The 15,964-nt window shown below is 32.8% G+C and overlaps 1 protein-coding gene across 1 annotated transcript; it reads right to left on the bottom strand.

Moving 5' to 3' along the window:
- Positions 1–2,833: 2,833 nt before the first annotated feature.
- LOC146939347 (uncharacterized) lies at positions 2,834–14,029 on the bottom strand. Its single transcript, XM_085757426.1, has 12 exons — positions 10,961–14,029; positions 9,760–10,320; positions 6,178–6,999; positions 5,990–6,088; positions 5,781–5,852; positions 5,582–5,686; positions 5,396–5,482; positions 4,737–4,805; positions 4,589–4,654; positions 4,421–4,492; positions 3,884–4,004; positions 2,834–3,767 (listed from the first exon to the last, which is right to left on the bottom strand). The coding sequence occupies exons 1-12, from the start codon at positions 14,027–14,029 to the stop codon at positions 3,100–3,102; spliced, it is 5,811 nt and encodes a 1,936-aa protein (XP_085613552.1). The 3' UTR covers positions 2,834–3,099.
- Positions 14,030–15,964: the final 1,935 nt, after the last annotated feature.

Here is a 15,964-nt window from a genome sequence, read left to right as displayed (position 1 = left end):
TTTTTATGTAAACAAAAGTGTGTGATGTTAGATGCATTACCCAAATTCATTAAGGAAAAAAAAAAAAAACAGAAATACAAAGAAAAAAAAAAGAAAACTAGGTCGAGATATTTTCAAAAAGACATAAATTTAAAGTTATGCAAGCCTAGCTTATTTCTTTTGGTTAATGCTATTAGGAAGAGAAGGGAACAAACAAAAAAATAAAGGGCTAAACCAATGTTTTTTTTAAAAGTAAAATGGTTAAACCAATGTTAGCTAACCTATATGCGGATGAGTTCCTTTCCTTATGAATTAATTGATAAGTATTAAGAGATCACTGCACAAAAATTAAAAAAAAACGAGGAAATATTTATAACTCATACATCAAAAAGTACGGGACAAGTATTTATCATAATTTTTTATGAAGTTTTTATTACTTATATGAATATATAAAAAAAAATGGGACATATATCAGTCAATAATAAACATATAACATATATTGATATAACTCTCACTTTTTATCCTTAGTTCTCTTTTGGCACTCCTTGTGCTTGAGAGACTAAGCGTTTTGGTTTCTAATTCTATTTTAGCTTCTTCAATAAAAACATATATTTGTCATTATAAATATAAAAAACCATAGGATAAATATTTATTATTGATACATAAAAAATTATGAGTCAAGTATTTTTCACTAATAAAAATAAAACAAAACAATGTTAAAATATTAGTCATTAATACATAAAAAAATATGGGAGAAATTTTTATCATCGGTAGATCGAGAAAGAAAAAAAAAGGGGGGGGGACAAATTTGTGATTGATACATAAAAAAAGGCAAAAAAAATTCGTACAAATTCAGTACAAGAGAAAAATTAAATTAAAAAGAGAAGGAAGTAAAAGATTGAGATGGAAAGGACCTGGCCCAATAAACCACAAATGCAAAACCCAACAATTCAGAACAAAAATAGTAATAAAAGAGAACAACCTTGGACAACCACCACCACAGACAACCCAGCGAACCCATGCAGGGGCGCGAAATCAAACTGCAAAAAATGCAGAGAATATTATTAGCATTTAAATATGCGTATGGATCGTCTGCCAACACAGAAATGCCAAGGTTCCAAACGCTCTTTTGAGCCAAAGCAACCAGTTACGAACTGAATCTACAGAGTCGCAGTGGTCTTGAAACTTCAGTCGCAATCCAGATCGAGGAATGAACAAACGACAGAAATCTATCATAGTCCACCAACTGTGCAAGAAGCGACCTCGACGGATAAAATCCTTTAGGTACGATGAACGATTACTACCGTCAACACGGAGCATCTACGCACCTAGCACTTTCGAGCAACATTAGGATAAAACTAGTCATGTTGAATCGAGATATGTATCCAGCAGAACAATGCCATAACTAAAGAACCCAGATTTTCAATCCAGAAAACCAAATTCAGGATTTTCATATCAAATCACAGAGCCGGAACAAAGCCACCACCCATCTTCATCTCCACAGAACAAAATGAAAATAAACGCCAATAAACAAAAACAAAAAAACATATCAAAAACCAGATTGAGAAACTCAAGATCTGACATAATCCACCACAAAAAACTAACTCATAATCGCGTCAGCGCCAGAGAAGTACAAGACAACGACGACGTTGAACGAAACGAGTGACCACAACAAAATCAACTCACACCAAGACTGTGAGAGGATAGCCGCGACGACACTTCACCAGCGACGATCTAAAACCCATAAATATATTTTTCATTTATGCATAAAAACACGAGACATATATTTATCACTAATAAACACAAAAATATGGGACACATATTTGGCATCATTGCGGCAAAAAAATACAGACATGTATAAAAATTTACGGGATAATTAATTTTCATAGATAATTAAAAAAAATAAAACAATTTGAGATTGAAAAATAATAGTCTATAACACACTAGTATAATAGCATGGGTTAATAGGGTTTTACTCCCGGCTATTTGGGCGAAATTTGGTGTATCGTTGTAAACATTGTTTTTGGAGATTCCCAGTAATTTGAAGATTCTTTGTTATCAACCCCAAGTCCAACTGATTGTACGAATAAGCTGATGTTTGGCATACTGACTTAGAATTTTATAATTTTTTTCCCATTTTTTATTCCATTTAATTTTCTTTTAATGAAAAAACTTAATTTAAATAACTTAAAAGATTAAAAAAAAATTCATCCTTCTTTTCTCTCTACCGGTTCCCTTCCTCTTCTCTTCACTCCTTTCTCCTTGTTCAATCCAATTACAGAAGAAAAAAAAATCCCCAATTTTTTGAAATCCCTCAAATTCTGAAATACATCAAATTTTTCAGATTCAATAGATTTATCAAATTATTCAAATATCTCGACTAAGTGAAGAGTTTTAGGGTTTGAAAGAAAGGGCTTATAAGGGATTTGAGTTTTTAGTGTTTGTGGGATTGAGGGATTTGTTGTTGCGGCCCGTTCGCTGCTGCTGATGTGTTGTTGTTGTAATGGATATGAGAATGGTTTAATGAAAATAGATGACTGATAAAAAATGGTGGTTTGTGGAGAACTACAGTCTACAGGCGTCTTTCCTCAGCAAGTCTCTATATTTTTTCTTTCTATTCTGTTTCCTCTCCCTTTTTTTGTTTTTATGGATTTTGATTTTTATTTTTTTTGGTTGGATGAATTTGATGAAGTTATAAATGTGAAAAGAAAGATGAAGGTGAGAAAGATGAAGCAGAAATGATGATACTGGGCTTGATGATGAATGTAGTGAAGGGGAAGAAAAATAATTTAATTTTTTTTTTTTGGTACGTAAATATTTATATAAAAGCATCATATGGTAGAAAAGACAACTATTTTGGCAGTCCAATTCTACCATCTATCATCTGGAGCATTCCAATAATATTTATTCAAATAAATATTAAAAAGAAGATGCAACTTGGGGGAGTAGGTCTATCAATAAACAAAGAAATAACAATGGAATACAACTGCCTCATTAAAAACCTTACCAGTAGAACCCAATAGGATAAAACCAAGTGAAGGAAAAAAGAGTGCAGCACTAAGCCTACATAAACAAACACTAATCATAATGTCCTAGCCTGTTTTTGTGTTGGGGATATTCTTAAAATGTAGGAAACGAAGATTTTAAATTTGCAAAACCTTCTCTTGCCAACTTCCTTGCACGTTCAGCTTCTCTTAGGTCGACCTCCGATGATGCGAGTGCATAATATAATTCTTTACTTTGTTGTGCCCACTCAGCGCATTCAGCCTTCAAATTGCTCCTCTGAACATCACATTTGTTCACTACCGACTTCAAATCATCTCTTTGTTTCTCAAGATCTTCCAACTTTTTTCTAAGTTCATCAATTTGTAAAGAGAGCTCATGTATCTGAGAATTGGCAGTTGAAGATTCACTGTCAATGTCGTTTTGTGTAGTCTTTGCACTCCAAAGCTTGTTCATGAGATTGGTTTTAGAATCAAGAAGTTGGTTGTGCTTCTTGAGTGCCCGTTGAAAATTGGTGTATTTGATAATGTTGTCGATGAAGAAGTTCTGCACTTTCTCAACAAACTCTTTCACATCAGAAGGTAAAAGTCCTTCATGCTGATTCAATCCATGAAAAAGAGAAATCAATTTCGATTTGGACTCTTGGTTGGATACAAGATTGTCAATGTCTGATGATGAGTCCATCAAAATCTTCAATTCTTCAAGTAAATTTCTAATGGGAAAACTTTGCACTCCAGTAATAAGCGTCTCAAGGGCAAGAAGTGGGTCTTCCTTGATCAATTTTGCTACAAGAGTTCATTTATTTAATTATATTCAGCTTACTCTCATGATGCATTATCATTTACTTTAAGAAATATTAAAACTTGAAAGAAAAGAATATATAGTAACTAGCAGTCTTCACCTGAATCATAAAACTCATGAGTAGTTTCCGGAGACTCTCCAATATCAACATCTTTGGTGGAAGCAGGCTTTGTACCGATAATTGAAAAGGAGGGAAGGCATATTTTTCCGTCACCAACTTCCTAGAAATTGAAATTGAAATGAATAAACAAATTAAATGATATTATCATCTCCAATATAAATAGGCAGCAATTGTACTGATAAGTTAGACAACATTGGCTTTCGGTGCAATGGGGTAATTTGGTGAAACTCGTTGCCAAATTGTATTATATATATAGCATACTTTGTTCGAAATAGGTCCGGTATGCCTAACTTTAGATTTTGTTGATTTTTGATAGGTTTGGCATTTCTAAAATTTTGTTGATTTCGTTGGTTTGATGGGGTGTCAACATTGTTGAGATGTTATCAAACCATAACGATGCCTTTGCACTTTCAATTTTGCTTGAAGAAAAAACTTAAAAACCAAAATTTAAATAAAATATATTAGGCTTCGATATGTAGACCCATGTTACATACTATAAGTTCGTGATGAACTTACTAAATGAGTTGATGATGTTATTGTTTTTTCATGAGTTGATGTAGTTCCTTCTTCGGCACTTATCTCGATACCCTGCTTTAAATTAAAAGGATGTTTGAGATTGTAGTATAATTCAATTCCTGCATTGAAAAAGTGTTAAAAAGAATACAAGAAAAATTAGGGAGATGCCTTTTGTTTAGGGGAAACTAATTGTATAGCTGGATCATTCTTTGTTCTTGATGTAGAGCCCTCCAACTGATTGCATAGCATGAAAATGTAAATTAGTTGCAGCATAGGTTTACGTAGTTGATGAAGTAAAATTAATTTTCTTAATTACATTATTCCCCTGAGAAGATTTGATGGTAGTATCAATTGCTCCAAGTGACTGTTGTTCATTCATGAACTCCTGTAATAAAAACAGACACCTTAGTGATATGATACCAAGTAAAATTACGACTTTGATTCAAAGACATTGTCAAAGAATTAGAAAAGTATGGATCTCTGAAGAAGTCAACTCGTGCCTTGGTAGTGCTTCTGCTTTAGAAGGAATTGAAAGAAACTGAGATGCAATAGGAGATGTGATGCTGGAAGAGGGTTTAGATTTGGAAACTATTATTTCATCATCGTTGTGATATTCCGTCAATTATTGGATCAGTTGACACGTGTCTATTTTTTTTAACTAGTTAATTTGTTGACTCGCATTTTCTAAAAATGTATCATAATACAATACTAATTAATTTCTATTTTACTTTCTCTAACGATTCACTCTGCATTTTCTACTAATTAACTAAGGCCTTAGATTAATGAACAGATTTCATAAGGAAATTTTAAATTACTTCTGAATTTGCTACTGAAGGTATCACTAAACCAGGAATGTTTACAGAAAATTCTTGTTTTCCTTTTGATGTTTGTGTCATTTTTTTCTCTACAACGTTTGATTGGCTCAATCCCATTTTCATGTTAATTTGAAGGCTTAGTAACGTAAAATAAACTCACCTTTGAAGTAGATAAATGGCCTGGTGATGATTTTATTGTCTTGGCATTAGCTGATGTGGTTCCATCTTCAACACTTTTTTCAATACCCTGCTTAAAATTAAATGGATGTTTAAGTTGATGGTATATAATTCAATTCCTGCATTGAAAACGAGTAAAAAAGAATACAAGGAAAATGAGGGGAAATGCCTTTTGTTTAATATCAACTAATTGTATAGGTAGCTCATTCTTTGTTGTTTCTGAAATGGTGGACAAAGTTGATGCCACATTTTTTTCTGATATTGAACCCTCCAACTGATTGCATAAGATGAAAATGTAAATTAGTTGCAACATATTTTTAAGGTTTCTTTTTTTGATTTATATGCACAATGAGGTGGTACTATATTACATTATTTTCTGGAGAAGGTTTGACGGTAGCATCAGTTTCTCCAAGTGGACATTGGTGTTCATTCATCAACTCCTGTTATAGAAACATATGAATTAGTGATCTTGAGTTATCAATAAAAGTCCATTAGTAGCTAATAAGTCTTAGACTATTGAATATGTATTTATTTGGAGAGGAATATGCAAGAGAATTTGACATGGCTTGTAAATTACTTCTGAGTTTGTTGGTTTTATTGCTACTGATGGCATCTCTTGACAAGGGACATTTTCAACAAATCCATGCTCTGTCTCTAGTGTTTGTTCCATTTCTTTCTGCACAAAAAATAAATTTTTTGATCCACATGCATTGCATTGGCGATAGTTTTCATGTGGTTAGGTTGAATAAATAGAATAGTATTGACCTGTGAAGAAGTCAACTCGTTTCCGGATGCTTGAACTTCAGTGATTTCTGAACTTGGATATTCATTACAAGTATTGTGGCCTATGGACTCATCATGTAATTGTTTGAATAGCTTCTCCAAATCCTCGCACAAATCATAATCTTTACCAAAGTAAGAATCTAAACCAGAAATATCATTTTCGAAGTCTATTGTTGATGATGAAGCCAAAGATGGTGTTTGACAATTCTGTATGAAACAATGTTTTACAGTTTGAAAATGAATTCCCTGGACATGACTGAGGCTTGGTAGATTTTCAAATACTACAAATTTTAGATTTGGAATCTCCACTTTGTGATCATCACCTTCACTTCCAAATATTTCATCCAGCTTATCTGCTTCTCTTATCATTAGAGCTTCTAACTTGGGAAGCTCTTTACATATGGAGATTGGAAAGACATATTTCAACTGATTGCACTGCATTACAGCAAGTGTTTGTAGCTTTGGGAAGCATGTCTTTGTAGAGATACAACTTTTGGATTTATTCTCCAAATCATCTTCAATCATGTGCTTCAACTCTTTGCATTCTTCAATTCTCACGTAAAGCAACTGTGGTAGCCACATTATTATAGAAGTGGAGAAAACAATTTTCAAATTTTCACATCGCTTGATTTTTAATTCTCTAAGGTTTTGGAGGGAAAACGAATTTTTGGGACCCATAAAAAGGCATGTCATCATAGGCATACCAACCAAACGAATATAGACTAAAGCTAAGTTCATTTGGTGTTCATTTGTTTCCTTAAGACTTTCCAAAGCGCGAAAATGTTCCACATTCCCACTCAATTCCTGCATAAAATAAGAATAACCAAGTCCTATAAGTACAATATAGTTGATAAAAGGCTGTGGAGATATTTGATATACATAGACACGCCATGTCCAAATTTATAATGGAGACCAATTGATATGCTCAACCGATATCAAGAAAAACATAATTGTAATGAAGTTTAGGAATAAGTAAAATAAAATCTTTTATTCTTAACTTGATCACTATATAATTGTAATGAATGTAGGAAATCTAATTATACTTTTTGTTTATGTTGATGATATTATAGTTACAAGAGATTATTTATCTGAGAGACAACGACTTAAAGATAAGTTATCATTAGAGTTTGAAATGAAGGACCTTGAACAACTCAAGTATTTTTCAAAATTGAGGTAGCTCACTCAAAGAAAGGAATTTTTATCTCATAGAAAATATATGTTTGACCTTTTGCAGGAAACATAAAAACTTGGTAGCAAACCTACAAGTATTTTTCAGGAAAATTAATATTGTTACATTATAAAAAGCTTCCCATTAAAATTTATTTAACTTTTTATTTGGATTAAATTATTACATTAGAATGTAACCAAAAGAAAGTATTGCATTATTTAATTTGATTAATATTGATATTTAATTTTCAACACTCCAACCCTTTTGTTTTTCAATCTGCTCTCTTTTTTCCATTCCTTTAATAAAAAAAAGAAAATCCTATCCTTTCTTCCTTATGTTCCTCCATTGAATCATCCCCCACATCCACATTTGTATAAGATGTAGATAGGGACGAAGGGATTCATAACTATGGGTAGCATTGGCTACCCCTAAAGAAAAAGAAATCTTGAATAATTAACATAGTTTTATATGTAGCTAGCTCATTAATATATTAGTAGACTACTCCAAACAATTTTGTTGGTTTAAAGAGATATATATTAAAAATAATATGGACAATCTATTTAGTTTAGTGTCAATTATGAATAAATTTGATTTCTTGAAACTTCATAGAGCTTAACTTTTATAGATAACTATCACTACTAAAAAAACAAAAATTAGTGAGGGGAATTTAGTGAGGAAAAACATGAAATCCCTCTCTAATTCCGTCACTAAATTTTGCGACCAAAAAATTTGTGAGAGATTTTATTTTTTCTGTCATTAATTTCTCTCCCTAATTTTGCTTTTCCTTGTTGTGTATTGTTAGTTTTTACTTTCTTCCTGGTCGTTTCATTAAAGTATAGTAAGTTTAAAATTTACTAAATAAACACATTATTGGTTGTACATGATTCAGTACCTGAAATATAATATTTAGTTTTCACACCTAGAAATCATTCATATATGGAAGTCTTCTTTCACTTTATTCCTCACACCTTCTTCCGTCAATTTTTTTTAGGTCATATTGGAGTTCAAAGAAGTAATTTGTCAAGAGAAGTAGGTGTTAATGGTGGAAAATACAGTTTGTAAAAAAAGGATCGTGAGTCAACATAAAGTGAATTTTTTTTGGAGAAAAACGAAAAGTCAACAACAAATGCAGATCGACAAAGAAGAAGGCTAACAAAACATGACTATATAAGGGAAACGATAAGTTCCTCCTACAAGCCCAAATAGTGGGAAACATGGCTATTTAATTTTTTTTTTAATAAGCTAAATTAGCGCACACAAATTGACACTACGGAAAATTGAACCTAAAACATTGAGGAAGAGTAAACGTGAAATGTGTGGCGACTCAGAATATACGATCTACTGATAATAGCTCAAGAGGTCATTGTCATGATCACTTATTGTCTGTTTGGAACGTGAGAAATAGGGTAGAGAGAAAGACAGGCGAGAGAGATAGGGAAGAAATATGTCATTTCTTATGTTTGGCAGTGCAGAGAAATAGAGAAGAGAGACTAAATTTGTGTGGGGTCCACAAAATTTATCTTCTCTCCATAGATGCGAAGAAAGAGGAGAGAATGGCTGAACATTTTTCTTTTTCCCTATTTACCCTTGTATTTTCATCACATTATCTACACTTTTTTCTTAGGGATATAGCACACATTTTTTTAAGGAAACTTGATGCACTTGTTTCTTACTTACATACATACCCATAATGTTTTGCAAATTTTTTGCCTTTGCAATCTTACTCGTTTTCAAATATTTTTTATATTAAAAATAAGAATGACTTTTTTTACTTGTGCTTGTTTTGTGCTATTAATTAAATTAAGTAATTTAATAAATTAATTGAATAATTTGTTTGAAGGAGTTTAAATTATTTTTAAACATTATGAATTAAAATTATTTAACTTATTATATTAAATTAATGTAGTTAATTATTTTTTAGAATAAATTAAAGTTTAATATGTACCTTTTTTAGCTTAAGGGTGTTTTTGTCCTTTCAAAAAATAAACACACTTCTCTCTCTTCTATTTCTCTTCTCATTCTCTTACACCAAACAACACATCAAATCTACTCTATTTCTCATCTCTTTCTCTCTTCTCATACTCTCTCTTACCTACTTCTCTCTTCTCATCTTCTCTCCCGAACCAAACACACCACTAGTTTCTGTTCTCTATCAATAAGAGTTATCACAAAGGTGGGCCCACTGTTTTTTTCTAAAGTTTAATAGGGACTCTTACTTTTTTTTTGTAAATTATAATAAAATATTTTTTTATTGTTCTTCATTTTTTACTATTATAAGTTTAATTGTTTACTAAATATGGTAAACCACCTTTGAACCAATGGTACTCTTCTAGTAAGATCAAAATCAATGATTAGATTGACAAACAACAAAGATATATAGAGACAAGGATGGATACCTTGATGATTGTACCGTCCACAGATCTTGTTAGTGAATGATGAGGTATGAAATGACCAATAGATTTTATATTAAACTGCGGGCATTCTTCTAGTACAAGATATTCCAAAGGTGGAAATGTTGTGTGATATTGTTTGGGACACATTTCGACTAAACTTGGCAGATTGCAAAGATGGAGAATTTCCAATGCTGGAAGATGAAGATGAATCTCAGTGTGATTTTGATGATCATCAGTGAAGTGTCCAATCATGTATTCAAATTTCTCACAATCTTCAACGGTGATCCTTCTTAATTTTGGGAAGATAGTGCCCCAGTTATTGCCACTAGTGATGTCATGATGATCTCCAATGTCTATTGTTATAATGTGCCTCAATTCATCACAGTTCTTAATTATCAAAAGTTCCAACAACATTCTTGGAGCAGTAGATAGGGTAAATAACGATTTCATCTTTGAAACATTCATATTCATCAAATAAATCTCTTTAACATTGCACAAGATATGTGATGGTCTTGAAAGACATTGAGCACGTTCCCATATATTAAGGGGATATGAATTTGATTCCTGCAATTATGTAATCTCTTAGTGTGCGAATATAAAAACAAATCATTTTTCTATTTTTTTTCTCTCCTACAATACAAGTCCGACAGACCAGCTTACATTTATTTATCTATAATAATTAACTTAATGCAAAGCTATTAAACATTTTATAAATGGAAATTTTTCAATAAATGGAAAAACCCAGATGGATTTCCAAAGAGAAATTTCCATGGAGTGGTTGAAGTCTTCATGAACAGAAAATTGAACTTAGAATTGGGAATTTTAGGCTTTAAAATTGGTGAAACGGGTGAATGGAAAGTCAAAATTGGTTTGAAACCCAACAAAGAATTGGGGAAAGGATTGGCTGAAATTGCCAATGGAATGTCTTTAGATCTTTTTTTGAAAATTTAATTTCACAAGGATAAGGATATTTGAGTCATTTTAGTGTGTAACTAGATTATGAAAGGGTGTTAGTAGAAAAAATCTACTATTAATTGGTACATTATTATAGTGTACTGTATTAGTGAACACTTTTTGGTATTTTGTGATTTGCTATTATATTAATTAAATTTAAAAATAATTTCTTTAAATAATAGAATGTATCAATAGTTTCTTATTAAAAAAATACAAAAAATAACATCACATAAGAAGGTAAGAGGGTTACCATTAAGTTATCCGGCGGTTGATCCTGAGAGACCAATGGGATTTCAGTACTTGTGCTACTCCTTAATTTGTGCCCATGTTTTTTACCACAACAATATATATCAGTCCATGAAAAGATGTTGCATTTGATTGGCTCTGATTGTTCTTCTGGCTTGGAAGTATCTCCAGAAATGGAAGATGACCTCTTAATGGGTGAAGTCATGGCACCATAACATTCCGGGAAAATGTCATTCATATTTGGTAAACCATCAAGCCAAATTTCTTTTAGAGAACCAAATTTGACATCTTTGCCAAATATGTATTTCAGCTTATCACAACTTTCAACTCTGATGGATTCTAATGCTGGAAGATCATGAGAAGATTGAAACGGAAGTATTATTTCAATTCTTGGACACTTCATAATAGTAAGAACTTCCAGTTTCTGAAACATTGTGCTTTCATTATCATCAATTATTTGAAATAGGGAGATCAACATCGGGCATCCATCCAACCACACACGCTTTAGATTGAATAGGTTTAGTTTGCACTTAAATAAGCTTTTCAAATGTTTACAATCACTGATGTACAACTTCTCTAAACTGTTCAGAGAGTCAAAGGAAAGAGGACCATTGCACAATTCTTCCAAATTATCCAATCCGTCGAGCTTTAGTACAACCAACTTGGAGAAGACTTTTGACACTTGAGATTCAGTGTGCTTAGTGTCAATGAGGCACTGTAATTGTGAAATGGATCTCAAACGAAGCTCAACTATATCATTCATACCTTGATCCATGGGAACAATCTCAGGTATGATGTTTTTCCATTCCCCCTCGATTCTTCTTAGTCTAAGAACCTCTGCTTCTTGCATACAATACTTGAGTGTTGTTTCAGATAGGAAAACTCCATCTATGTCTTCAACAGACACACGCTTTGATGATGATTCGTCCACTGAACTCGAATATTCATCAATATTAAACCTTCGTAATTTAGGGAAAGTTATTTCTTTGCAAAAATCATTAAAGTTACCTGTGAAATACAACTCTTCAAGTGATGAGCATCCTTGAATCACTACAAAAGGATTATTCCTTTCAATTCTACAACATTTCAATTTCAACAATCGAAATTTCTCTAGTTTTGTGATTCCATGAGGCAATTCATCAATTTTACACCAATCCAAATCAAGTGTCTCAAGGCTTTGCAGGTTTCCCAAAATAGAGATGTCACCCAAATTGACACTCTCAAAGAGAAGAGATCGAATATTTTTCATCGACTGAACTGACTGAGGTAATGATAGAGATATATTAGGATAATGGTCATATATTAGATGAAAAACTCGAAGGCTCGTACTATTTACAAAAATTGAATTCGGGACTTCATTTTTCACATAATGGTAGTCTTCATCATTATGCATAATGACAATTAGAATCTCAAGCTTGGAACCATCAAGCTTAAGGGTAAACACATCCTTAAGCTTGCCTTCACATAACAAATATTTAATACTTGCCTCCCTTTCAACCATTGCCTTTTGATTCTTATCATACAACTTTACTGTTTGAATCTCTTTGTTCGCTATCCATTGGGCTGCATCACGAACCAAGTCATGCATTTTCACTCTACTTTGATCGGCCTCCAACAACAAACAAGAATCTAGGAGTTTATTTTTGGAAATAACAACTAGACTTCGAGCATATTCGTAGCTGACATAATCTTCCCCAAAAAGGCCTCCTCCGATGCCAAGTCTGGTTAACCTTTCGGTATGAATTTTTTCATCGTCTCGAAATACAGAACACAAGCGGAATAGTCTCTTGGCCTTCTCATTCTTCATATTATCATAGCTAACTTGCAAGCGTTTATAAACTTTAATGAGTTCATCCTCAACATCATGCATCTGCAGGGAATTTAAGGCTGCATCCCACACTTCCAGACGATGTTCTCTGTTCAAACTACTGGCTATTGCAGCAATTGCAATTGGTAGCCCTTTGCATTCATTTGCAATTTTACGGCCCTTGTCGAGCAAACTTGTAGGTGACATTTCTTTTAGACCAGCATGCTTTTGGAACATGGTCCATGCTTCTTCATCAGATAAGACCTTCAGTTGGATTGTCCTATTGCATCCTAATCTGTTGCAGACAGAGAGATTGCGCGTGGTTACAAGAATTCTACAGTCTTTGTGATTGTCAGGAATCCCTATTTTGTCAAAATCGATAACATCCCACACATCATCCAATATTAGAAGAATCTTCTTTCCCTCGTTCTGATCAATCTTACCATCCTTTTCCTCATTTTGATCAATCTTACCATCCTTTTCCTCATTCTGATCAATCTTACCATCCTTTTCCTCATTCTGATCAATCTTACCATCATTGGTTAATCTGCTCCATAGTTTTTTGGGTCGGTCTGATTCACTACAGTTGTCAAATTTCAATCCCAAGGGTCCAGCAATATCATCTTGAATCTTTTTGATATCAGGAGATAATGACACTGTCGTATCGATGACGTAAGTAAATTGTTTGGATTTCTGAAGTTCCTTACCAACTTCTTTGGCCATTGTAGTTTTTCCTGTGCCCCCCATCCCTTGCAACCCGGTTATATAATTGTTGTCATCTTTCAGAGCATCAAAAAGCTCTTGGTATTGGGATTTTCTACTTTCAAAAGAAATATAGTTTCTGGATGAATAACGTTCAACACCTGGAAGACTACCAGGGAGTCCAATTGAAAGTTGCTTTCCAGTTTCAATCAATCTTTTAATTTGCTCCTTCTTATTTGTCAGTTCCTTTCCCCTTTTATATCGCCATATGATATGGGGACAAAATCCAAAAAGACATTTTTGTTTTGTTTTGGTGTCTTCTTGAATGATCTTATCAGCTTCTTCTTCCCAAGAAAGAGCATTAGCTTGAACATCTTCTCCTCCTCTGGTTGCCGCATCAACTCGTTGCTTAACAGTCGTCCTTTCTACTTCTAGTCTAGCTCTTTCTTCTTCAAAATCCTTAGCAATGCACGTGAAGCAACATATATAACTTGATTCTGTGATCGCCCCATTTATCAATTTCTCCACGTAGGTCTTCGCCAAATCAGTCAGAAAACTCGCCATCTAAATAAATTTCAATAGATCAAAGTTAGACATATGTCTGTGTGTGTGTTAAAAAATACAATGGTTGATAATGAATCTCATTCTCATAGCATATCATTCATGTTCTTTTTGTGTAGGAAGATTTTCTTCATTCAGAGTCTGTTAATTTCAAAAATGATACTTGATGACACATTTTTCAGCAAAGAATTGTTTTTCACTTGTTCAAACAAATATTTGAGAAAGTTCAAACAGGGAGTCCATCCAATACTAAAGTTTAATATCCTTTAAGCCGATCTCTAAATACCTAATTTATCTTTGAAAATGATAAACAATTTATGAAACAATGATCATGTAGAAAGGTGGAGTGAAGACCGAAAATGGAAATCATACGCCTAGAAAATCTGAGAAAAAATCATATACTGTTGTCAGCACATACTTTCTAGGTAGAAGGCAACAGCCAGAATCTAGAGAATTAGGAGTAATATTAACTTCAATTCATGTTCTGGAACAAACAAAAGCTGCAGGGGCAATGACAATTACAAAATTGTTGGACTTTGGCATAATATAGTTTTGCCATGTTGCATAGTGGCAACTTATTATGTAATCAATGTTTCATAGTGGATATCAAACTCTTTTATCTAATCAATGTAGCTTTCTTAAATATTGAGGTCTTTGTAACTTAAGTCAGTATCAATCCACTGTTATTTCCAATTTAGGCCCACAACATGAAATTCTCTTGCAAGAGAAGCTGTTTGGTTTAGACTGCTTCAATGTGAACATCAACGAAATTCTCATATTGATGAAAGATTCTGATTCTCATATTTCCATATATAAGGAGTTAAGAGGACCAGCGTTTTTGGATAATATGATGAGTCAAGATGGTCTCATCACAATTCGTTGGTGAAAGATTCCCATTAAAGACAGTTTTGATACTTTTTTATTGGATTATTTTTTCGTTTATGATGGTTAGATTTTAATATAAGTATCTGCCATGAACGATTCTGTTAAGTGTTTAATGGCTAATTATTTTACTTATGTCTTTAATTTGATGATTTCAGCTTCTGCTCTATGGTTATTAAGCTTTTGCCTTATGGCTTTCATGAGTTCAACTTCTGCCTAATGATAATTAAGCATTGCCTACTGATGATTGCTCGTTAATCACTATTTTTAGAGTATTTTTATTAAGTTTTTAGTCGATTTTGTATTTATTGAGTTAAGTAGTGTATTATTATTATGAGAAGAGTGAGATCAATTGACACCATGGTGTCAAACTTGCTGTGATATCTCCGATAATTCTTTGCCACATAACTGTATTACAAAACTCACTGTTGGATTAAAAACTGCTATCACATAAATCAGCTATGTTATAAAAGTAGGACACACGCGCGTAAAGGGACGGCTGCACTTTTGGAGAGATATCACACATCAATTGAAAGAAATTCAGGAGCAACGCCGGCAATATTCTTTTTGGTTTATTTTCTCTTTAGGTTGTTTATTTCTCTAAACATGAGTAACTAATCTTCTTAGATTATAATTGGATGATGATTCTATTTGAACCAGTAATACAGTTCTAGTTTATCCAATTTGAAACTTATATTTATTGAGTAATTTTTGTGTTTGATGCTTTTCATTGCTTTATCACCATTGAATTGAACCTAAGAGATAAATCACTATTGACCTTAGTTAATTGCTTAAGACATATTGAATCGATTAGTTGTGACCTATAACTTAAGGTGCAATCATGTTTTATTTTTATTTTTTATAAGGCACAAAAACACTAAAAGTCAGGATTAGGGACCTGAACCCTTGTACACAAAAACATTACAGCAGATTCAAACTAAGGCAAGGCAAACTATAAGCTCGCAGAAACTATTGCAAAAGAAGCATATCAAAATAGAATTCTAGCCAACAACAGCAATTTCATTTTTTATAGGCTTTGGAAATTCCACTCTTGGC

The sequence above is a fragment of the Medicago sativa genome, chromosome 3 (assembly GCF_051527215.1).
Source record: "Medicago sativa cultivar Bolivia chromosome 3, Bolivia_mono, whole genome shotgun sequence".
In the NCBI taxonomy this organism is placed as follows: Eukaryota; Viridiplantae; Streptophyta; class Magnoliopsida; order Fabales; family Fabaceae; genus Medicago; species Medicago sativa.
This window is presented reverse-complemented; position numbering and strand designations above follow the sequence as displayed.